Source organism: Perognathus longimembris, chromosome 6, assembly GCF_023159225.1.
Source record: "Perognathus longimembris pacificus isolate PPM17 chromosome 6, ASM2315922v1, whole genome shotgun sequence".
Classification (NCBI taxonomy): domain Eukaryota; kingdom Metazoa; phylum Chordata; class Mammalia; order Rodentia; family Heteromyidae; genus Perognathus; species Perognathus longimembris.
This window is the reverse complement of record NC_063166.1, coordinates 67,892,770-67,917,535: the sequence shown is the minus strand read 5'-3', so window position 1 is coordinate 67,917,535 and position 24,766 is coordinate 67,892,770. Positions and strand designations below refer to the sequence as shown.

At 47.4% G+C, this 24,766-nt stretch overlaps 1 protein-coding gene across 1 annotated transcript; it reads right to left on the bottom strand.

Annotated features, from left to right (window-relative positions):
• Positions 1-1,212: 1,212 nt before the first annotated feature.
• On the bottom strand, positions 1,213-21,354 carry LOC125353738 (vomeromodulin-like). The gene is made up of 12 exons (XM_048349395.1): positions 21,328-21,354; positions 16,225-16,525; positions 12,946-13,420; positions 12,296-12,368; positions 11,306-11,493; positions 9,908-9,992; positions 9,528-9,585; positions 8,539-8,609; positions 6,962-7,108; positions 5,910-6,032; positions 2,216-2,374; positions 1,213-1,474 (listed from the first exon to the last, which is right to left on the bottom strand). The coding sequence occupies exons 1-12, from the start codon at positions 21,352-21,354 to the stop codon at positions 1,451-1,453; spliced, it is 1,731 nt and encodes a 576-aa protein (XP_048205352.1). The 3' UTR covers positions 1,213-1,450.
• Between the last annotated feature and the right edge of the window lie 3,412 nt (positions 21,355-24,766).

Sequence of the window (24,766 nt, the reverse complement as noted above, 5' to 3'; positions counted from 1 at the left end):
GTTAAGCCTGGGCAGAAGCTAAAGGCAGTAGTGGGCTGCCCTTCTCTGTGAGGCCGGCCCCTGTGCAGCCTGTGTTGATGGTGAGCTTTTGTGGTTCTGAAGTGGTCACCTCAGGCTCACACTAGGTGCAAGATGGAGGGTCTGTGCCTGGCCTACAGGCAGCAGCTGTGTTCCCAGATCCCTTGTGGGTATGTTGTGGTTTTCTGCATTCACTGCCCTGCCTTTATTGACTTGGCTTTCCACTCAAGGCTCCTTGGCTGGACCTATAGTTACTGATTGATTTGGGACTTAAAGTCCTTGGTTGCCTGGTTGGTGGTGTTACCAGGATCTTATCTGCTCTTTTTCATCTCCCTTTTTGCATTTGATTGTTTCCCTTAGTGCTTAATGTGGAGAAGTGTGATTGTAGCCCCTGTATGTACATGTTCATATCAGGTCAGCATGCAACACAAAGCATTTAGAGTTGAAGAGTGTTAGCGTTCTGCTGCTAATAACAAGAAAGTCAACTAAAGTAAAAGTTACTTTGTTTTACAAATTTAGAGGCCCTGGGCCATGAACTATTGATCTGGTTTCCTTTGGGCCCTGGGGTAAGGCTACCCATGGTGGTGGGGAGTATGTAGGGGTCAAAGCACTTACCTCATGGCCAAAAGATAAAAAGAAAAAGAGAACAAGGCCCGACCTTTCCCTTCAAGAGCACACCCAGTGACCTAAAGACCTCTGACTGGGCACTATCTGTGCTAGGCTTCACCATGCCCAGTAGCACCCAGTGGGAGACAAAGCCTTAAACATATGGGTCTTTGGGAGACATTGCAGATTCTGAGTATCCAGAGAGAGGTCTGGGGGAAGACTCACAGAAAGAAATGGGTTAATCATTGTCCTGGCTGTCCCCAGATACACAAGGTAACAACAGTGGATTTTGTTATGTTTGTCATTTTTTTTCTTCCATTCATGCTGATTTTTTTCAATTCCAACTAAGAATGTCTCTGACTAGTAAACAAATATTTTTTTTTTTTGCCAGTTCTGGGCCTTGAACTCAGGGCCTGAGCACTGTCCCTGGGTTCTTTTTGCTCAAGGCTAGCACTCTTCCACTTGAGCCACAGTGCCACTTCTGGTCGTTTTTTTCTGTATATGTGGTGCTAGGGAATCGAACCCAGGACTTCATGTATATGAGGCAAGCACTCTTGCCACTAGGCCATATCCCCAGCCCCATAAACAAAGATTCTTATGTGCAAGTATTGAAGCCAAGCGAATTCTTTTTGCATAAAGAAAGATAGTTTATTAAAGAGCTGATTACAACAGTGCCAGAATTCCCCAGGACAGTTGGTGAAATTCCAAAGGATTCCTGACATCTTAAGACTAATGCTACTTAAATCATAAGGATGTCAATTCCGTCTTTCATAGGAGAAGTTGTACAGAGTTTTGCTTTCGTTGGGGGAACCTTGCCTGGTGGGGTTCAGTTTGCTGCCTGAAGGTCATTCTGTGGGGAGATGACAACCCATTAGACTCTTCAATACATAAGCTGTCCACAGGCATGGTTGGAGCCACCAGGGCACTCCATCCCCTGCCAGGTGCTTGCTTCAGGAGTGGGAAGTAAACCGATCCCACCAGTGTAAGCCCAGAGTTTGAGTTAGGGACAGAAACAGAGGGTGAAGTATTTGGTAAACAGCCCATCCAGAAACATCCATGACACTGGTGTGGTATGGTTTGATTAGTGAAGCCATTGTGGTAGCTGCCACCATGCTGACTATTCAATACCAATATTTTGGTGGTTTTTTTTTTTTTTTTTTTTTTTTTTTTTGCCAATCTTGGGGCTTGGGACTCAGGGTCTGAGCACTATCCCTGGCTTCTTTTTGCTCAAGGTTAGCACTCTACCTCTTGAGCCGCAGTGCCACTTCTGGCTTTTTCTGTTTATATGGTACTGAGGAATCAAACTCAGGGCTTCATGCATGCCAGGTAAGCACTCTACTGCTAAGCCACATTCCCAGTCCCCAATACCAATATTTTAATTGTTGCTTAAAACTAGTCTGGGTTTGGCTTTCTGCCACTTTTAGCTGTAGCAGTCTCATCTGGTCTGACCCCTTGAGGGTTTTAGCGCAAAAGAGAAATGTTTATAGAATGCTTGCCTTGTATACACAGGCCCTGGGTTTGGCCCTCAGTATGGCCCAGAACAAAATAGCAAAACCAACTGAACAAACAAAAAGAAAAATATTTCTCTTACTGTCTTCATCAGCTTAATTTTGACGTCCTCTAGGGTGTCGATGGATGCTCTTCCTGGCAGGTTGACTTGTTTAAATTGCTCTGAAATAAAGAAGGGACCTGTTGTAATAGAGATCAGAGGAAGATGCACACACCCTGGGGTGGCTTGTTTTAGCCCCAGTCACATGGAGGGCCCTTGGGCTATATTTAGCTCTAGGAGCAGTCACTGCCCTTCCCACTCACCAGCGTGACTGAGCACAGACTTGCATGGGCTCACCCAGTCTGTTGAGGTGGGGTGGGGGTGAGAAGCAGGTGAAAACTTGCCTGATATTGATGCCGTGATGAGATACACTGGCAGGTCTGGCTTATGACACTAGGCATTAGTCCCTGCTGTTTTTGGTGGTCACTGCATGACTTTGAACTTGAGAGTTCACCTGAGGTCTGTGCAGATTGCATGTTGCTCCTTGGTTGTTGGTCACAAAGGCTGTGTACCCCAACCTCCTGAATTATCAAACCCTTAAGATCTATGGTTAGGTGAGCTAGGCCATGTTCTACTTAGTGCCCTGATGGCATTGGATCCTTAGACACCTGTGGATCAGATTTTTTTTTGGGGGGGGGCGGGTGGTGAGCTATAGAGGACCAATTTGACCATCTTCCGATGTTGCCTTGCCTATCTTGAGAGGAAGGGCTTGGGGTCCAGGTGAGGTTGGGAGCCCACGCATCATGCTGCAGCCCTGCATGGTGACGCATGCTCCTCTCTTGTATTGCTCACCCTCCCAGGCATCTGGGTTATTGATTTCACATACCCATAAGGTTAGACGAGAACTTCTTTAAAACTGCCTCCATCACACCTTGAGCCTCTTCCTTCTGCAAGAGATGGGGAGGAAACATTTTCACCAATATCTTTTACTTACACCCCTCTTCCCCCATCTCCAGGCTTTGAGTGGCAGCCAGGGAGAGCAGTCTTCAAATCCTGTGCCTGCAGGGGGTTTCTAGTGCAAAGTCTCTTACTATACAAGGCTGGAGATGGGGGGAGGGGAGTCCATTCCTCAGGCTGTCAATCTTTAGGAGATTTTGAGACTCTTCAGTAGGTATTTTTTTGTTTTGTTGTTTTTTTTTTGTTTTTGGCCAGTCCTGGGGCTTGAACTCAGGGCCTGAGCACTGTCCCTGGCTTCTTTTTGCTCAAGGCTAGTACTCTACCACTTGAGCCAGAGCGCCACCTCTGGCTTTTTCTATATATGTGGTGCTGAGGAATCAAACCCAGGGCTTCATCTATGCAAGGCAAGCACTCTACCACTAGGCCATATTCCCAGTCGCTCCAGTAGGGTTTTGCTGGCTTCTGTGCTGCATGGCTGCAGGTACAAGGGACAGCACTGAGCCTTTAGGAGCAACAGAACTCAGAGGTCATGTTGTCCCTATAGCCCTGTGAATTCATGCTGCCTCCCCTACACAGTTGGCTCCCTCTCTGTGCTCCCCACTCTATGTGGTAAATTACTGCCCTTCCTTCATCACAGAGCTCTAGCATTGCCTCCCAATTGAGTCTGCTTCTGCATTGTCTTCTTCATGTCCTAGTGACGATTCTGTGTATAAATGTCTGTGTCCCCTATCAGGCATACAGTTGCTTCCCCTGAGTCTAGAGCTCGCACATTCGGTAGCTGCCTAGCAGATCTGAGTTGGGGAGATTATGAGCTTGTGATGACTCCCAGAGTCTGTTTTGCAGCTGACTCAGTGCTCACATAGGAGACCCATATCTTGAACTCACTCATAAGGCTGCTCACCTGCGGGTGAGAGGCCCTCCATCTCTTATCTTTCCCCATCTTTTAGGTGTTTACTTGTGCCCATCCAGCCCCCACACTGGAATGCCAGCTCCTGCAGCTAAGTAACTCATCACCACTGCATGGACTTGCAGGGCCAGTCATAAACCTCTGTTGAATTAAGGAAAGGACATGCTCAAGAGCAGGTGTCCGTTTCCTCTCTATTGCTGGAGCCTAGCTTTGGGGCCCTACTCTCCCCTCTCCTGCCTAGACTTCCTTTTGTGCTTCCCTGGCTTTGCCTGGAAACATGTAATCATAGCACCCGGTCAGAAAGCACTGATGGGAGCTGAGGCCACAACAAGCCTGCTCTGCTGACAAAAATGCTCTGGGCTTGCTGGCATACTGGGACATCTGGGATACAAGAGAAGCATGGGCTCCAAGCCACAGGCTAGATGTGGCTCTCCACAGGTGTGGGGAGCATGCTTTGAGAGCTTGCCAGAAGCCAGGCATGGGAGTATACACTTGTAATCCTAGCATGTAGTAGGTAAAGGAAGGAGGGTCCCAGTTCTAGGCTAGGAGCTGGCAGTCCTACTCCACAGTCGATCTGTCGCCTCCTTCCCACAGTCCCTGTGAGACTGGGCATCTGGCAAAAATAACTTCCCACATGTCATAGGTAAATAGTGAAAACTATATCAACTTACTGCCTCTGCGGGTTCCACACTGTGCTCAGAACTGCCAAGAAACAAAGTACAGAGAAGTTTTAGATTCATTATGAAGAAAACCATTCAGGCTTAACGTTTTATGATGATCTCAGTCACTCTTTCTTTTCTTTTCTTTTTTTTTTTTTTTTTTGTGCCAGTCCTGGGGCTTGAACTCAGGGCCTGGGTACTGTTCCTGAGCTTCTTTTTGCTCAAGACTAGTGCCCTACCACTTGAGCCACAGTTCCACTTCTGGCTTTTTCTGAGTGGTTTATTAGCGATCAGAGTCTCACGGACTCTTCTGCCTGGGCTGACTTCAAACCATAACCCTCAGATCTCAGCCTCCTGAATAGCTAGGATTACAGGTATGAGCCACCAGTGCCCAGCTTTCTCAGTGCTTCTTAATGAAAGCAGTTATCAATCAACTAGAAACTACTCTTCAGAAAGAACAAGATGAATACGAGCATGTTAGCTTAAAACCTCATTTTGATTTCCTTGTAATTATCCAAGTACTTCTCAAGAGACTTAGGACTTAGTGTGCTGGCAATGAATTGTGCAGGGGTTCGAATGGACAGCTGGAGAATAATGTAGTCATTGGCGTTACCTTATCACTTTGATCTCTACTTTTATTTTGTTTTGGGAAATCTTGCCTGTAGGTGAGATACTCACAATCTGAAACAACACAAAATGAGCCTAAGTTAAACAAACACATATCACAATGTTGACATGACCAGCAGGGTCCCAGGCTAGGAGTAGAGCATACCTGGTCTCATCTTCCCAGGCCAAACTGCTTAGTTTTTTCTCACCATGGGAGCTGAACTCCCAGTTTGGCTGATTCCTTTGTATTAGTGATACTCATACATACTTGAGTCTGGGGTTTAGTAAGAGTTCTTCCTTCTGAACATTAATTCCTGCAATTTCTGTCCCTAGCTCAGTTACAATTTATTTTGTGTGTGTGTATGTGTGTGTGTGTGTGTGTGTGCGTGTGCGCGTGCGTGTGTAGTGGGTGTCAGGCTTGATCTCAGGGCCTGGGTATTGTCCTTGAGCTCTTTTGCTCAAGGCTAGTGCTCTACCACTTGAGCCACAGCTCTACTTCCAGCTTTTGGGGTAGTTAATTGGCGATAAGAGTCTCATGGATTTTCTTGCCTCGGCTGGCTTTGAACCCAGGCTGGCTGTGATCCTCAGATCTCAGCCTCCTGAGTAGCTAGGATTACAGGTGTGAGCCACCAGGACTTGGCTTCAATTTGTTCTTAACTAAACTCACCGTTTTCCCTTTAGCAAAGCTCTCACCATCCTTTTTGATCTTAACCACGTAAGTGGCTTGAGTTGTATTATCTTGCTGCAAGGAGTAGGTTACTTTGGTGATGTTTGCAACCAGCTTGTCTTTCTGTTGGAAAGAAGTCATCAATTAGAATGTGGAGAGGATGAAGGATGACATATTGTTGCATGGTGAGCCTGTTTGTGTACTGGTCAAATTATTTGTTTCAATCTTTTTTTTTTTTTCCCCCCAGTCCTGGGCCTTGGACTCAGGGCCTGAGCACTGTCCCTGGCTTCTTTTAGCTCAAGGCTAGCTAGCACTCTGCCACTTGAGCCACAGCTCCACTTCTGGCCATTTTCTGTATATGTGGTGCTGGGGAATTGAACCCAGGGCTTCATGTATAGGAGGCAAGCACTCTTGCCACTAGGCCATATCCCCAGCCCCTGTTTCAATCTTTATTGGTCCTTTAATACAAGTTGGCCACTTAACTGGGTGCTAGTGCAGCTATGGTACCCACAATATCAAGGCCTACTTGCAAGCCATTTTCTGTATTTATTTGCCTCCATGGAAGGAAAAGAACAGAAACTATGTGAAATTGTGCTTTTCTATTACATCTTATTTGATTTGAAGCCTAGTTCTTTCTGGGCCCTTATGTCAGGACAACGCTGAACCGGTCATTTAGGAACATAGTTTATTGTTTCAAACTGAGCTTGACAGGCCAACAGTGTCACTCCAGATATTTTTATGTACCCCTCCCCTACTTTTAGTACTAAGAGCAAATGAATACCTTATGGGTAGACAAGCCTGATACCATTGCTTCTGAGTGGCTCTTCGTAAATTAATGAACTCCCTTAGGTCATTTGTAAAATGGGGAAAATATCTTCATCTAAGCACTGTATGGTGCAAAGACATTCATTCTGTCACCTGTCTATGTAACCTGGCAAGCAGATGGCGCTCAGTGAATGTCCTCCTATGACCTTGCTCTGCTTTTCACTGATGTAGACGTGGACCAACTGAGTGGCCGTTGAGAAGCCAACAGCCATGTGGATAACACTTACCTGGACTGAGCTCTCCTTGCCAACATAATTGACGAATTTCATCATCAACACACGGGACAAAGTTAGGGAACTGTTGGCATCTTTAGGGTTTGGAGGAAGAGAAACCCCAATCACAGGCTCTGAGGTTTTTCCAAACATGGCTTCAACCTGGAATGAGCCAAACAGAAACATCTCTGAGTGATGGAGACTGCCCTTCATGTCAGGGTCTTTGGGGGTGGTTGTCAAGGGAAAGGAGGGGTGTGATGAGCGTTGCCTGGGGGTGAGCAAGGCCAGGAGGAGCAGCTGATCTCCTCCTTGGTCTCCATGTTGGGTGGTCATAGGTGCTGGTGAGTTTATGGTGAGGGCAGAGCTGCTGTCTCAGCTCCAGATGATTATTGCCTGATGTGTGTAGGGGCTTGAGGCAAGCAGATCTCTGATTTTCTAAGAGAAGCCACAGTGCCTATTTCCCAGGCTGATCCCCGGGTTCCTGTATCTTTTCACCTCTCAGAGTTGTATCTTTTTCCAACATGTTCTCCCAGCCTGGTGAGCCCTGGGTCCATTCTTCCCTCTCACCCTTCAAAGCCCCTCTTGTTCTGAAATCATTGCACATGTATTCTGTACTCACATTAAGGGATTTTTTTTTGGGGGGGGGGTGCCAAGCTTGAACTCAGAGCCTGGGCACTGTCCCTCAGCTTTTTTTATTGCCCAAGGCTAGCACTCGGCTACTTACCACAGCTCTACTTCTGGCTTTTGGGTGGTTAATTAGGGATAAGAGTCTCATGGGCTTTTATATCCTGGCTGGCTTCCAATCTTGATCCTCAGATCTCAGCTTTTTGAGTAGCTAGGATTACAAGTGTGAGCCACCAGCGCCTGGCTAGGAATTTTTTTTCTTTTAGATATATTCTCCCTCTGCTTACAAGATTCAAACTCCACTTGGCAAGAACATTAGACAATTAGGAGAGGTAGGAAAGAAAAGGGGAACTTTCCACCTAACACTATCGATCCTCCTCTGTTTCATGCACACCTTGTAGCATTTAAAAAAAAATATTTTAAAAGAATTAGCAGCTACACCTGAATAGCATTTCCTTATATTCATTGAAGACCTTGTAATGTTTAGCTTGATCTTATCATTGGCTTAGAGATTTCCTTTAAGGTATTCCTTCTGGTTATTGTTTTTCTAATCTCATCATGGATCATGTGGCTTTGAACTTCATTAGATCTGTAGGGTTTTTTGGTGGGGGGGCAGTGTTGGGATGGATTTCAGAAGTGAAGCTAACTAAGTCTAAAATGTCCCTTTCAGCACTTTTTTTTTTTTTTTTTTTTTTTTTTTTTTTTGCCAGTCCTGGGCCTTGGACTCAGGGCCTGAGCACTGTCCCTGGCTTCTTTTTGCTCAAGGCTAGCACTCTACCACTTGAGCCACAGCGCCACTTCCAGCCTTTTCTGTTTATGTGGTGCTGTAGAATCGAACCCAGGGTTTCATGCATGCAAGGCAAGCACTCTACTGCTAACCATATTACCAGCCCTCCTGATCTCTCTTATGAGTTTAGGTAGATCTCCAGCCTCTGACCAGAGCCAGCCTAAGGTCAAAGAATACTTACACAGTAAAGGATGAAAAGGCCTTCGGGGGAAATCTTGGCATTCTTAATTTTGTACTTGAACTTGCCAGTGGCTGCAAGAGAGGGGGAGGGGGTAGATGGAGGTAAGGGAGGAATGGAGGAAGCCCAGCCCTCCTCTGGAAAACTCCGAGATTTCTTCCCAGCATGGCCCTCCTACAAGGATCCGTGTGGACATCTCCTGCCTGAGCCCTGGCAGGAAGCTGGAGTGCTGTCTGGATGTGGGGAACCGGAAGCCCACCAGGATCTCCCCTTTCACTGAGGAAAATGTAGGCTTGCTGGGCCTATTTTGTCTATTTGAGGACTGGGCCAAATGTCACTGTTTCTGACTTCTGCTGTCTAGGCCACTGCCAACCCACCATGTCATACCCATCCTCACTTTGGCTTGTGTGTGGAGACGTAAGAGACTTCCTGATTCTCAGGCTGTTGGGGGTAAGGGCTGAGGACCCCCACACCTGTGCCCTTTGTAAAACCATTTGGGACTGGAGAGTTCCATGGAGACTCAGGAGGGGCCCTTTGTCCTCTTTCCTCCCTAGGGGATGCCAAAGTAGCCTCAAGGGAAAGGTCACCCCCATTCTGAGGATGTTGAAGAGGGATGTCTGGGTGCTTGCAGGTGTGAGGTGTTGGAGCTTACGGTCTATTCTCACTAGTCCGCACTCAGTGCAATTTCTAAGCTGTCTGGGCCGTTTCTGCCCACTGAAATGTGAAGCTGAGATTTTTTTGGTCAGTCGTGGAGCTTGAACTCAGGGCTTGGCAGCTGTCCCTGAGCTTTTTTGCTCAAGGCTAGCACTCTATCACTTTCAGCTATAGTGCCACTTGCAGTTTTCTGATGATTAATTGGAGATAAGAGTCTCACAGACTTTCCTGCCCAGCCTGGCTTTGAACTGTGATCCTCAGGTCTCAACCTCCTAAGTTAGTAGGATTACAGGTGTGAGCCAGCAGTGCCTGGCTTGAGGGTGAAATTTTGTACTCACAGTTCTTGCAGTTGCTGAAGTCACTGAGAACAATGTTACAGGAATCTGATTTCTCCAACTGCAAAATTATTTCTAGTTAGTTTTGCTGTGGAAGCTTTCCTGGGCCCTCCTACCCTGCCAGTCTGGCCTTAGCCTAGCTCTGCTATTTGCTTATCTCTCCTCACTTCCCTTTCCCTGGCCTCTTTTCTTGCCTTCTCTTTTGGCAGAAGCCATCTTCCCTCTCCATATCCTGAAGTATTGTTAGTTCTGCTGGAGGGCTATTTGGGCCAGAGGACTATGGGTTTCCACCTGAGTCTCTACTGGTATCTGGCCCTTTCTGGGCCAGGGCTCCTCCCCAGTAATACAAGCCTTAGAGGGGTGTCCTCTTTCCCAAGACTTACATTCTCCTGCAAACTTATTGACAACAATTTAGCGATCAGGTCATCCAGGGGCAGAGGCACAGGGACAGGCAGGGAGCCCGTGAGCCTGTGAAAAGAGAACCATGTGATTCCTGTGTTCCTGAATTTGCCCTAACATCAGACAAACCCATCCATTGATGAAATAGCCACAACCACATCCTGCTGCTTGTTATGTGTGTGTAGCTGAGCTCTTCACTTTCACATTCTGTCCTTAAGGAAGGTACATGGCAACATGATGAAAGCACTGGGCATCTGCCCTAGAAGTTTACCTCAAATTCATCCTTTAGATACCTGAAGGCATGGCGGGCAGACTTGTCGGTTACCTTTTTCATGGTAGTTAATACAAAAAGTTAGTAACTAATAAGGGGGACTGGTTTAAATAAATTATAATGCATCTTCCTAAAGGAATATTTAGAATCATAAAAGATAAGGAAGCTGGTAATATGGATGAAATGTATCCAACTCTCTCTCTCTTTTTGTTGGTGGTGGTCATGGGGGTTGAACTCAGAGCTTTGGGTGCTGTCCCTGAGAAATTTCACTCAAGGCTAGTGCCCTACCACTTTGAGTCACAATGCTGCTTCAGTTTTCTAGTGATTAATTGGAGATAGAAGTCTCACAGACTTCCCTGCTTGGGCTGGCTTCGAACTGTGATCCTTAGATCTCAGCCTCCTGAGTACCTAGGATTACAGGCATGAGCCTACAACCAGCTTTCCAACTCTTTTTTGTTTGTTTGTTTGCCAGTCCTGGGGCTTTGACCAAGGGCTTGAGCATAGTCTCTGGCTTCTTTTTGCTCAAGGCTAGCACCCTACCACTTGAGCCACAATGCTACTTCCGGGCTTTTTTCTGTTTATGAATGTTCATGCATGCAAGGCAAACACTCTACCCCTAAGCCATATTCCCAGCTCCTTCCATCTCTTTCTAAGATGTGAAACAATTAAAGTCCAGAGAGATTTGTATCACTTTCTGCCTGTGAATACATAGATGCAAATGTGTGTGTGTGAAAACAAACAGAAGAGTTTGGGTTTGACAGTTGTTTCTAAGAAGGAAAAATTAGCCAGCAGGCAGGCATGGCTGGGAGAGAGATTTTTCACCCTATGGCCTTTTATAGTCTTTTAGATCTGACCCAAGTGAATGTATTGTTTGTGTAAAAAAAAGTGGGGGGAGCAAATTATTGAAGTATAGCTGATAGGCAGAATGAAGGGGAGTCAGAGAAGGGTCTTCTCAAACACAGTGGGTCATCCCTATGCACAGACATTCTTTGGACCTCTTCACCAGTTGTTCACCTGATCACACTGGAACAGCTCTGGGGCTCTGGGGTGATAGCAGTGGGGATAACCAGGCACAGTTAATCCAGAAAATGAGAAAGACAGTCATACGTACGTTTCTAATAATTCAAGAGTCAATTTGTTGGCCTTGATAACTGTTTCCAGGACCTCGAGGTTGATGCATTCGGTGTCATTTGTGGAAATACCAATTTTCATATCCACGTCCACACTCACTTTAAATCCCAATGCGCTCAGCACGGGTCCAGTTACGCTGTGAAGAGCAAGGTACAGGTGAAACCAGGTCTGGCACCAAGGTAAGGCTCAGGCTTTTTGGGAATCGGCCTTATTACACTTATCAAAGTTAACCAGGGAGAGGAATGGTTAGTGCTCCTGCTCTCGTGTCCTCTGGCCTCCAACTACACAGGTTGTTAATTAACATTTGACAGCAATCACTTCCTAACCCTCCCGAGAAAGTCTGGCATTGGTGGTGGTACCCAGAACTCCAGCCCTGCTTGTTGTAGGCTATACTGTAAGAAAAATCCACCATGAGCACAGGTGGTTTTTTTGTTCTTTTTTGCCAATCCTGGGGCTTGAACTCAGGGCCTGGGCACCTGGACCTCTTTGTGTTCAAGGCTAGGGCTTTACCACTTGAGCCAAAGTGCTACTTCTGGCCTTTTCTAAGTAGTTTGTTGGAGTTAAGAGTTAGAGTCTCATGGGCTTTTCTGCTTCGGCTGGCTTTGAACCATGATCCTGAGATCTCAGCCTCCTGAGTAGCTAGGATTACAGGTATGAGCCACTGGTGCCTGGCTCAGGTGGGTTTATTAAAGTAAGAAGTTGTGGCCAATGTAAATGATACTTCCTTGAAGCAAGGTCTCATTATTTAGGCCAGGTTGGCCTTGAGCTGGCCATCCTTCTGCCCCTTAAGTGCTAGTATTATAGGCTTGGAACCCCCATTATGGTGACAAATGCCTCTTCCTGAGTCTGTAGTCTGTGTGTTCTTACCACAAACCGGGGTGGGGGGGGTCGGGGTCGGGGGGGGAAGGGGACCAAAGGGGTTGTCATGGAAACAGGCTTACCCGTTCCCGCCTATAGTAGCAGTGGTTGCAGCGTGGACATGGATCTCCTCACCCATCATTGATGATTCCATGTTGTCCATAGTTACATCTTGGATCTCCAAGCTGCAAATTGAGTACATGAAGGGTCAGGATTGCAGTAGAATCATATATACGTGTATATGTGTATGTGTGTGTATATGTATGTGTGTGTATATATATATACACATATATGTATACATATATACATATATATACATATATGTATATATACACACACATATATGTATATTTGGCCAGTTCTGGGGCTTGAACTGGGGACCTGGGCACTGTCCTTCTTTTGCTTAAGGCTAGCACTCTACCACTTGAGCTACAGTGCTGCTTCCAGCTTTCTCTTTGTATGTGGTACTGAGGAATCGAACCCAGGGTCCATGCATGCTAGGTAAGCACTCTTCTGCTAAGCCACACTCCCAGCCCAGGATAATCATACTTAAAGCAGCCAGTTCACAACCTGTCCTGCATCCCTCCTCCCAGTTGTTTAAGCTTAAAAAAATCTCCATCATAGTTTCCAGACAGGGCACCCGTGTATTACTCTGTGCAAGAATAGTGGTCATTTTCACTAGAAGAGTTATAGGTTCAACTAGAGTGTTCCCAACAAGCAGATTTTGGGGGGCCCAAGTTCTGGAGTCAAGGGAGCACTCACCCCAGCAAGAGATCATTTAGGTCCAAACCGGAGAGCGCACTGCTGAGTTCTGGTGGCAGGGCATCTTTGACTGCATCCTGGGCTGGCCCTTTGATGGCACCAACTTTTTCATTCACATCATCCACGGGCTTCTGGAGGCTAGGAAGACTGACATCACCGAGAGCGTCTCCAACAGGACTCTTTTCTCCCCCGAAGACGTTGCTCAGGCTGTCCTTACTCTTGGGGAGCGCCTCATCCACAGCACCGGTGGCCTTGGACAGTATTGGAAGGCCAGAAGACTCACCATCACCTCCCTGGCCTAGGAGACTGCTGATGCCAAGGCCGCCTCCCAAATCTAGCATGGATGTGACATCGAGGTTTGATAGCAAGTCAGTGTTTGCCAAAGTGGATAACAAGGACCCGAGCACACCAACTAAGTCAACGTCTTCACATTTCACCAGCTCCTGGATTTGTGGGGGCAGGATGGCCTGCAGATCTGCAAAAGACCAAGAGACACAGCTCTGCTGTAGACCACTGACTCAGCCCAGATAGAGGATTTCTTCCAGCAGGAGAGGGGCACCTTCAAATTGGGAGATGCATAGGGAGTGTGTACTGTGCCTCCCAGAAGCATCAACCCCTTGCTCCTGTGGATCCAGCGACAGCTTGGTGTTGGAGGAATTTGTCTGCCCCTTGTGACGAGCTCACAGTACCCCCAGAGCTGAGGCCAGCTGGTGTCCAGGATGTTAAACACACAGAGAGCTGGATACAGAGTGAAGAAACTTAGTTTGATTTCTGAGCTCTGCAGTCCAGGGTACAGTGTCAGTGCTGGCCTTTAGATGGAGTGTGTGGGGGGGGCCTAAGCCAGGGGCTTGGCTGTCCTGGGTCCCAGGCTCTGTGCCTGTATTATTCTGGGAGCTAGTGATAGGATCTACTGTGTGGGGTGGGGTGGAGGGCAGATCATGGCAGTGGGTTCTAAGTGCTGAGTGAGGTGGGGGAAGGGGGGCTGGAGCTGGCAAATCCAGACTCTTCCCTTCTCCATTCCCACAATTCTGCTCAAGACCCTTCCCCTCTTCCAGGTCTCCCCTGGCCGCACCCTTCTTCTATGGGCTGTCATTCTCTGGCAGCATGGCGCACTTCAGGATGGGCAGATACTAACAGTGCGGTGGGGGCGGGGGGGGGACATATCTAGTCCAGGGGAGATGCACACCCAGGGGCCTGCAGGGAAGGTGGGAGGGTAAGGCCTCCCCCTGGAGAGTGGCCAAAGCACCAGAGTTCTGTCCTATTATGTGGTTCTCCGTGCCCTTAGGAAGTGGGAAATAAGGAGCTATGACATCTGGATAGTGGCGAAAGCTTGCTGGTTTCAACCCTAGGGCTGAAGTGAATATTGCCCAGCAGGGTGGTAGTTAGAGCAAGTCTCCCCTCCATCCCCACCCCTGGCCCCTGCCCAAAGCAGCCCCTAGGGAATCCATGGGCCCCAGTCTTTGGCTCCTTACTGTTGCCTCCCTGGTCAGAGCTCTGCACTGTAGGGGGTCAGCTGTGTTAGGAGATGTGGCCACATCTCAACCCTAGGTGTATGCCCTAGGGAGTCCCTTATACAAGTAAATTAGGGGACCTTCAAGAGAATGGGTGCTAGATTCAAGGCAGCACTGCTAGAAATAACAGAAAATGGAGAAGACCCCAAACCAAAATAGATGCATAAACTGCAGGGTTCATCCAGAAGATAGCATTGCAAAGGAATGACAGCATACATGAACCCTATCCAGGCCCACAGGTTGAGGGGCAGAGTAATCAGCTCACCTCTTCTACAGACTTAGTAACACGTAGTTCAGTCTCTTCTGTTAAGAGATTGTGAACTATTTTCTTTTTGTTGTTGTTAGAACATGAAAGATTGCCAGGGAAAAGTGATCAAGCTAGAGGCTTCTATGTTGTGGAAGGTTAGGGACAAAGGACTGAAGCCTGGGAGTGGTCTGGGGTCTCGGGCCCTTTGGCTGGGTTTATTCCTTTACTGAGGTGGTGAGAAATGGAAATTCATAGCTAGCACCCCCAAATGATTACACGATAGGTACCCAGATTTTTACTATTTTCTGAACTTTTCTTACATTCTGTAACAAAGAGGCTGAGAAAGGCTGAGCACATGTGTCTCCAGCCACAGACCAGCAGGCGCCAGAGATGCTGGATATTCAGGAGGGTCCTGTACCTGCTTCTGTCCCCCTGTTAGGTTGGAAGGCTGACCTAGGCCACAACTGCACCCCACGGGTTCCCTAGGGGCTGCTTTGGGCAGGGGTCAGGGGCGGGGGAAGGTTGGGGAGAGACTTGCTCTAACTACTACCCTGCTGGGCCATATTCACCTCAGCCCTAGCTAGGGTTGAAACCAGCAAGATTTCCCCACCATCCAGATGTCAAAGCTCCTTATTACCCACTTCCTCTCTGCATTTGCCTGCCTGCTTCCCATTTCCCAAATGGAGTCACTTCTTGGTCAAGCCTTCAATTCCTGAGTTCCTATACTCTCTATGAGAATTTTGGAGAAGCAAAATTCCTTGTCTTGTGGAAGAAGGTGAGGGTCAGAAAAGGAGTGAAATGGGTGTTTGGAGAGAATATGTCTGCTCAAGGAGATGAGGAAGGAGAAGAAACTAGATTTGTCATTTCCTAGCCAGTGATAAGCCAGGGGAAGTGTAAGCACTCATGGGAGTCTGGGGGAGCAGTGGAGACTGGCAGTAAGGAGCTGGGAGGTCCGGCATCATGTCCAGATAATAAGAGTTACACAAAAGCCGACCAGCTTAGCCCTATCCCAGTCCACATGTGGGTCCTGTACAAACAGCCTCAGCCTCATCTTGGAGCTGATTGGGTGGCCAGGCTTGGTGGCCCTGCAGCCACATGGCACCAGAATGTCTACAAATGTGTCAGGCATGCCTTCTCTTTACAGACTCTGGAGCAGATGCCAGGGCCTCCTTATGTTTTGGAGCAACTTGTTCGGAAGGTAGAAGTAGCTCTCTCGGCTTGGGAATGAGAAGCCTAAATGTGGCATACATTGGTCATCACAGATTCTCAGGAGGTGGAGGTAGGAGGATTGCAGTTCAAAGTCAGCCCTGGGCAAAAAGCATGAGCCCTATCTGAAAAATAACTATAGTGAAAAGGATTGAGGGGCTGGATCAAGTGGGAGAGTACCTAGTGTGAGACCCTGAGTTCAAGCCCCAGTACTTCCAAAGGAAAGAAAGGCAGGCAGGCAGGGAGGGAGTAAAGTAAAAGCCTGCACAAGGTATGGACAGGAGAAAAGGTGCAGGTGAGTCAGTTCTTACTTACAGTCATCAATCTTGCTGCTGGACAGGAAGTACTTGACCGAGGGTGCACATCTGCCTTTCATGGAGCCAGCTACAGGTTTTTTTGGAGTGGAGCTTTCCTGGGGTGAGGAACTTTTGAGGGCTGGTGGTTTTGCCAGAGCATCAGTACCCAGACTAGGCACAGCGGGAAGGGTTTCTGACACATCAGGCACGGCGGGTAGCTCAGCAGGAAGTGGGGGTGTTTCCAGCTGGGCAAGTACACCCATATGGAAAGCCACCGCAATGGCCAGGGACCAAAGAGTCCACATCTTGGTGGTGTCTACCTGCAAAGGACAACTCGGTTAAACAGCACCTCCCAGTGGACCACGCAGCCATCATGTATATTCATGAAGAATGGTTTCCTGGCTCCTGTAGGAGCTCACCCTGCACACTGCAGACATACCAGCCTGAATTCTGCATTCATGGCAAGATGCCCTTTTCTACTCATAGTTCAGCTTCAAAGGAATGGTCACAGGGCAAGCCCTGTACTTCAGCCTGACCTCTTGGGTTATCCTCGCTCCATCATCTTCCTCTCTAAAATATCCTTGGCGCCCTGCTGTGTGAACCATACCTCTACTTGCAGCTTTTTGCTGGCTATTTGGAGATAAGAGTCTTGTGGACTTGAAGCTGCAATCCTCAGATCTCAGCCTCCTGAGTACAAAGGATTACAGCTGTGAGGCACCAGAGTCCAGCAAGCTGATACATCTTCAGAGACTTTCTGATTAGTAGGTGGATGAGATGCACTAAGAAAGGCAAGGCTTCTATTCTAATACCATACAAAGGGCAGCTATGGCAGAATCTGAGCCAATGACAAGTCTTTCCTTTGAATAAATTAACCTTTGTAGAGGAAAAAATTACATCACATTTCCATCTATTTTCATTTGGCTCTCTCATCTGTGAGAAATTTGAATTGTTATTTTTCTCTTTTGGGGGAGGGGTCCAAGTCTAGGATTTGAACTCAGTACCTGATGCTTTTGCTCATTGGCTGGCACTCTACCAACTGAGCCATGCTTCCTTCCCCTGAATTATTTCTCATACATCTAAGCACACTTTAAGGGGAGAAGGGCTATGTCCATGGTTGAGTACATGGCCCTATTGTTAGATTTTTTTCTCTGAGAGGAACTTTTAAGGACCCCGGTAATAAAATTTCCATTTTCTTTAGTTCTTTTTTTTTTTTTTTTTTTTTTTGCCAGTCCTGGGCCTTGGACTCAGGTCCCGAGCACTGTCTTTGGCTTCTTCTTGCTCAAGGCTAGCACTCTGCCACTTGAGCTACAGCAGTACTTTGGGTTTTCTGGTGGTTAATTGGAGATAAGAGTCTCATGGACTTCCCTGCCTTGGCTGGCATTAACTGCAGTTCTCAGATCTCAGCCTCCTGAGTAGCTAGGATTACAGGCATGAACCATTGGTGCCCAGCTAAATTCTCCATTTTCTTAAAGACAAAAATCATGAATCAGGAACTTGTACCATCCACCCTGTGCTGGGCAGCACACTATACAGTTTGAGATGGAGGAAGGTGGCTAGATTCTGAATCTGTAAACCCCAGTATGGCTTCTTGGATGAGCTCACTTCTTCCTAGCTCACAATTCCACATTCCCCAAGCATTTCAGGAGCAAGTTCTTACCTTGTCCCTTGCCGATGGGTCAGAGGGTTCAGAAGCTGCCTCTCCTCCTACTTCCGAACTGTTGGCGATGGAGCTGAGTCCCACTTTTATAGTCTGATGTCTCGGAAAAAAGTGTAAGAGGAGGAGGGACTTGAACTAAGAGTTCTGAGAAGGGGGGTGTGCTTGGGGAACCTTCCAAGATCAGCACCTGCTCATTGTTCCAACCTTTGTCAATGTCTTCCTGAAGGATGGACAGAGGGCTTAGAAATTCTTGAGACAGGACAAGCAGGCACATCCTCCCATGCCCGGGGGTGGGGGGAGCGCTCCTGGTTCTTTGTGTTCCTCTCCTTTAATCTTAGGGGGTGGGGAAGCCATTAGATTCTTCTAATCCCGGATGCCAGGATGTGTGTCTCACTAGGTGACTTATCTCTCCCCTTCTTATTTTACATCTTCATAGTTTGTGGTCTTGGAACCATGAAGGTGTTGGCAGAACAGTGCTGCCTGGCTCCTCCCTCCTCCCCTCCCCGCCCCCCCACTCCAGTACCAATCCTCTGCAAACCTGGTGACCTGGGTTCCGTAGACTCAACCCTGAGTGAGCAACCTCAGGTCAGGAATTTGTGGTAGCAGCCTGGGGGCCTTTAGGACAGGGTGTTGGAGGTGGGCTTCTAGTAAGTACACCTATGTCAGGCATGAATGTGATAAGAAAGATTCAGCCAGGACTAAGGGAAGGAATGGGCAAGGAATGAGGGGGATTCAATTGCACAGACGACCTGAGTTGGATAGAGCAGAATGGAGGTCTAGTGATTATTGTCTTTGTGTGTGCAGGGCCTGGGTGCTGTCTCAGAACTTTTTTGCTCAAGGCAAGTGCTCTACCACTTAAGTCACGCTCCCTTCTGGCTTTCTTGGATTAATTGAATGTAAGAGTCTTATGGACTTTTCTGCCCAGGCTAGCTTTGAACAGTGATCCTTAGATCTCAACCTTCTGAGTAGCTAGGATTACAGGCATGAACCACTGGTGCCTAGCTCTAGAGATTATTGTTAACTAGGGGAGTTAGATAATTGGCTCCCCCGCCCTGCCTCCCCTGGAGGAGACTGGAAGGAGACTGAATGGGGTCAGTAATCTGCTGAGGTGGTGTGTGTGTGTGTGTGTGTGTGTGTGTGTGTGTGTGTGTGTGTGTGTGTGTGTGTGTGTCCTGGGGATTGAATTTAGGGCCTGGGTGCTGTCCTTGAGCTTTTTTACTCAAGGACTGGTACTCTACCACTTGAGCTGCAGCTTCATTTCTGTTTTTGTTTTACTTAGGGTGGGTGGTATGTAATTGGAAGACTCAAGGCTTTCCTGCCCAGGCTGGCTTTGAACCACAATCCTCTGACTCAGCCTACTGTGTAGTTAGGATCATAGCCATGAGCCCCTGATATTCAGCAATGAAATAAAAACTGGAGAGATCTCACTGAGACTTGAACTCAGATCACTGGATTCAAAGCCCAAACTGCTAACCATTACATCATGGGGCCAGTTGAGTTCCTCATTTGTACTCAACAATTCCCGTCTGGAGGCTGGACTCATGCCCAGTTATCTCATTTTATGGCTCCCAAGCTTCTGTAGCCTGTTGCGTGGGCCTCAGGCTTTCCTTCTAATTCTAGAGGAGACCATGAGATTCCTAACACTAGACAACTTGCCGTCCACGCTGTCATGGCGTGTGGTGCAGTCACAGTGCTAGATGAGAGCCTGGGTGGGAGAGATTCTGATGGAGTGTGGCCATTGCTGACTGTGGCTCTCTGTATGCTGGGAGTGCAGGTGGCTTCCTGTTTCCCCTTTTCCCCCTTAAACTCAGCATGCTGGTTGCAGGGTCCTCCCCCCACCCCCCACCCCGTGCCCCTCATACTGTCAACTACAGTTCCATCTACAAGAGTCCCCTCTGTGGACCTTGCTGCAATGTCACATGCAAAGGACAAATGACAGCCCACCTTTTCTCAGAGGGCAGAGCTTAGTTTGACACAAAGAGACAGAAGACAAAACCCAACTGTCCTGAGTCTTATTTTTCTTGGATATTTGAAAGAAATGGAGTCATCTTTCAGGTGAAACCAACTTCTTGATTTGATGCCTCTACTATTTCTCAGGAGCCAAAGAATGAGTCTAGCAGTTGGGAAAGGTACATCCGGCTGGCAGCCTCTGAGGGCCATGGGAGGCCCCACTGGTCCTTTGTGCTTCTCTCCTTCAACCTTAGGGGGTGGGGCCGCCATTGAATTTTGCTAATCCAGGGTGCCATGGCAGGTGTCACCTAGGTGGATTATCAGGCTGGGAACAAAGTTCTAATAAAGGTCAGCCTGTGCCTATCAAACATTAAGTGATTTGACCTATTGACTCTCTGAGCTAAGTGCCCTTTCAAGATGGCCAAGGCTGGGCTGGCATCACCATTGTCAGAGATAACACAGGTGCCAATTCTTAATGGCTCGTGGGATGAGATCACAATGAGCAAGGGTAAGCCAGTGCCTCGCTGGCACAAGCATCAAGACTTCCACCTTTCATAAGCATGTCCTTAGATGTACATGCACCCTGCCCACTCATCCCCCATTCACCTATGGACACGTTTGTATGTCTGCTCTCTTCCATGAGTTGTCTGGGTCTTGTTTCCCGATCTGAGGTCATGTCCATATGGCTGGCTCAGTCTTGTGGTGTGACTGGTCTCAAATCCATCCACTGGGCTTCTCTCGGGTTTTGTGACCCCTGTGAAGTCGCATGCAGAGTTTACTGTTAACATTCCCTTCTAGATGCATCTGTGTAATGAGGTTCTCGATGGGCCTGATGACTCACTTGTTAAAGGTAAAGGTGGTTTAGGAGGAGGGGGCTTGTGTTCACAGGCTTGGGGGCCAGATGGTTCTGGGTGTGAATCTTGGTTCAGCTGCCCACTAGCTTTATGAACCTGGGACAATTTTCAACTTTCCTATGTTTTAGTTTCTCAGCTGTAGAACAAGGATATAGCTCTATAGGAGGGTTTCCATGGGGATTAAATGAGATGAACTGGGGCAAAGAATCAGCACCATGCCCAGTATGTGTATTTTATGGTTTTCTTTTTTTTTTTTTTTTCTCTTTTGTCAGTCGCGGTGCTTAAACTTGGGGCCTGGGTGCGGTCTCTGAGTTTGTTTTGCTCAAGGCTAACACTCTCCCACTCTGAGTCACAGCACCACTTCTGATTTTCTGGTGGTTAATTGAAGATAAGAGTCTCATGGACTTTCCTGCCTGGGCTGTCTTTGAACCACAATCCTTAAATCTCAGCCTCCTGGGTAGCTAGGATTATAGGTGTGAGCCACCAGTACTCGCTTGGTTCTGTGGTTTTCTGTCACTATCTTGACTATTACTATCACCACTACCACCACCACTGCCACTACCATCATTATCTCCTCATCACCACCATTATCATAATCATTGTCACCATTATCACTACCACTATCACTATTATCACCACCACCATATCATCATCACCTTACCACCACTGCCAACACCACCACCATCATCGCTATCACTACCACCATCACAATTCATTATCATCACCACCACCATCAATCACCATTATCATCATCATCACCACCACCATCATCATCCTCACATCACCATTGCATTAGTAGTCTTATTTTTTTCTTCCTTTTTCTCAGATTTTATATCATTTTCCTATAACAGGTGCTTAAAAGCTGCTTTTGCTGAGAAGGACTGACTCTACTTGGACTCTCAAATGCACTAAAGGCAGGATAAAAGCTAGGCATTCCAACTTCTACATGGTGTTTGTGTTTGGTCTGAGTCTCTCTCCTGCAGCCACTATTCTGGGATCCAGGACAAGAGACCAAAGCCACTTGCTGGAGTGTGATGACTCTAATTGTAACAAGACCTCTCATGACCCATTTCCAGACCACAGAACACAACTGGGACTATTTACTAATTATGCATCCCTCTCCCTCTATCCCTAGTTCTTCCTCTAATTTAAACCTGAAGCGAATGTCTGGGGAAGTGGGTTAAAATGCTCCCCACTTTCTCTTCCACTGGTACAGGCCACATAATAAACCCCTTTTCTCTGCCCTTCCCACCTCTTGACTTTTTATTTGATTGTATCGGGGTAACTGGCCAGATTTGACCTAGGAAACCCAGGAGCCAGAGCTGAGGAGCTAAAATCTCCTGTAATAGAGTTAATGACCACATAAAAATGCACCCTTTCTATGCATTAGCTACTCATAGCTAGCTGAGGCTGGATGGAGAGAAAAGATGGAATTGGTTCCCACAGTGCATGGAATTCCTGTTATGCCAGCGACTTGTTATCTTTCCACTTGGGCTGCTTTTGGCCATTGTTTGGTGAGAGAAATGAACATTTGGATTTTATGGACCCTGACCCTTGGGAGGTCCCCCCACTCAGGCCTGGTTCTTCTTTTTCCTCTGTGCTGCACCATTTGGGATCCAAGGGAACTATCTGAGCTTCTGTTGTTTGTCTGGCAGGGGAGCCTTTGGGTTCCTTATGGCTTGAAGGCTCTCCGGAGCCCCTTTGGGGTTCAGCAATTGGGCTGGCAGGGAACCGGGACTGTGCAATTGTCTTGGCAATTAGCAGGGAAGGGACAGAGAGCACCCAGAGAACCAGTGTGTTAGTAATCTCTGTTACATCAGTCTTTCAGAGGAGCAGCTTATCACTGGTGAAACAAACGTCTATTATTTTTAAGTGATTCAAACACATCTAGAGCTCCATACATCTATGCCAAAAAAGGTATGTAGATATATGTCTGAACTTTATTTAAAGGTTGTGCAAATGTTGACAGAGTTAAAAATGCATTCATGCACATAAAATGGCCAGAGAAGATTCTCTTTTATCTGAAGATATATTACATCTAAACTTCCTCCATATAAAAATGGACTGTGGGACTGGGAATGTGGCTTAGTGATAGAGTGCGTGCACGAAGCCCTGGGTTCAGTTCCTCAGTACCACATAACCAGAAGAAGCTGGAAGTGGTGCTATGGCTCAAGTGATAGAGTGCTAACCTTGAGCAAAAAAAAAAAAAAAAAAAAAAAGCTCAGGGACAGTGCCCAGGCTCTGATTTCAAGCCACAGGACCAACAGAAAAAAAAAAAAAAGAACTTTGAGGCATTTGGCATTTCTACTATTTGTGACCAGTCTTATTCAGATGCCAATAAAATCTTCCATTGGGGCATCTGAGCAATTTAAAACCTGACCTGTATCTGTTTGTCTTAAGTAATGAGTGTTGTGGTATATGCAAGATTCTCTTGAACATTAGGAAGTAGGCCTACTTGGGGGTCACTGGCACTGTCCCCCTAATTTGTAAAGAATAGAACCCTGCTTAGTCTTTGAGATTCTCCAGGGCTAGAAACATCTCACCTTGCACTTCCTTGCCTTTACCCACTATCTGGTAAATGAACAAATGAATGAATGAATGAATGAATGGCCAAGCTCTCTGAGTTTCTCTCCACTTCTCTGCGACCCAGGCTGCCACCTCCCTGCCTGCTTCTCATTCATGGGGCTCAGGGGACTCCTCAGAGGAAACCACAGCTCTGATGGGACAAAGTAGCAGCTATGTGATCACCAGTTCCCTCCATCCTCACCCTGCTGTCTCTGTCTTCCATTGAAGTGCCAGACTTTGAAGTCAGGTCCCACTTTACCACGTGAACCCCACTTTACCATGTGAACCTGAGATAAGCAGGCCCTGTGAGCAGACCCAGGATAAGTCCATTAGGGCCCAGTCGGTCTAGAACTCTAACTGCTGGGAATGCTTAACTCTGACCACCCCTGGGGTGCCTCGAACCCTGAGCCAATCAGATTTGTACCTGTGTCCTAATCTTGCTTGCTTGAACACCTGATGGTTGTAACTTTGTTTTTTGCCTTTATAAGCCCTGTGTAATCATAGCTTGAGGCTGCCTCCTAACCTCCGCTGTGTCAGTGGGTAGGACAAGGCCCGGGCCGTGGCACCACTTGAATAAAGTCTTGCCTTGCTATTGCATTTCGGAATGTCTGAGTCTCGGTGGTCTTCTTGGTGGTGGTCTTGCGACTTGGCACAACATTTGGGGGCTCGTCCGGGATAGCCCCAGAGACCCCTGAGACCCCAGACTCCGAAGGTAAAAAAACAGCCTCATTTGTCTTGTAATGTGTCTGTTTGTCTGTTTTGCTTTTGCTTATTTCTTGAAGGGGTTGTCGAAGCAGACATGCTTACTCTGCAATCCTGGGGAGACTGAGGGGTGCCCCAGACTCCCCATCTTTGAAGGGGGACCTCTGGAGCCCCGCTTTCAACTTGAGTTCACTCTTTCTGCACCCTTGCAGGAGGATGTGTGGGCCAACTTGGGAAATCTCCAGTTTTTCTTGTTCTTGTTCTTGCCTACGTGTTTTTCCTTTTGTATTAATTGTTTTGGTTTCTTTTATTTTGTAGCCTTTTGGACTAAACATCTGATCAAAGCTATGGGTAACATTCTATCTTGGGGACCTCCATCTAGCCCCCTAGATTTGACTCTAGCTCACTGGAGGGAGATCAAGGAGATAGCTCAAAACCGAGGTGTGGCCCTTAAGGAGGAAAAATGGATTACCCTGTGTAAGTCAGAATGGCCCACCCTTGAGAGAGCTAATTGGCTACCTGAGGGGAGCTTTGACATAATTAAGATCAGTACTTTACAAAGCCTAATCGAAGCCCCTCGTTCAGGCTATATAGACCAGATTCCTTATATAGACACCTGGAGGGAACTAGTTGACAGGAACACTCCAGCTTGGGTTCGGCCTTTCTTACCGACTCCCTCCTCCACTCCTTCCCCTACCCCAATATTCACTCAAAAGACACGAGGTGACAAGAGAGAAACTAAGAGGGGAGAGAAGAAATTATATCCACCTGTCCTTCAGGGAGGAAGCACGGAGGAGGAAATGCTTCCCCCTCCATACTCCCCACACCAGTTA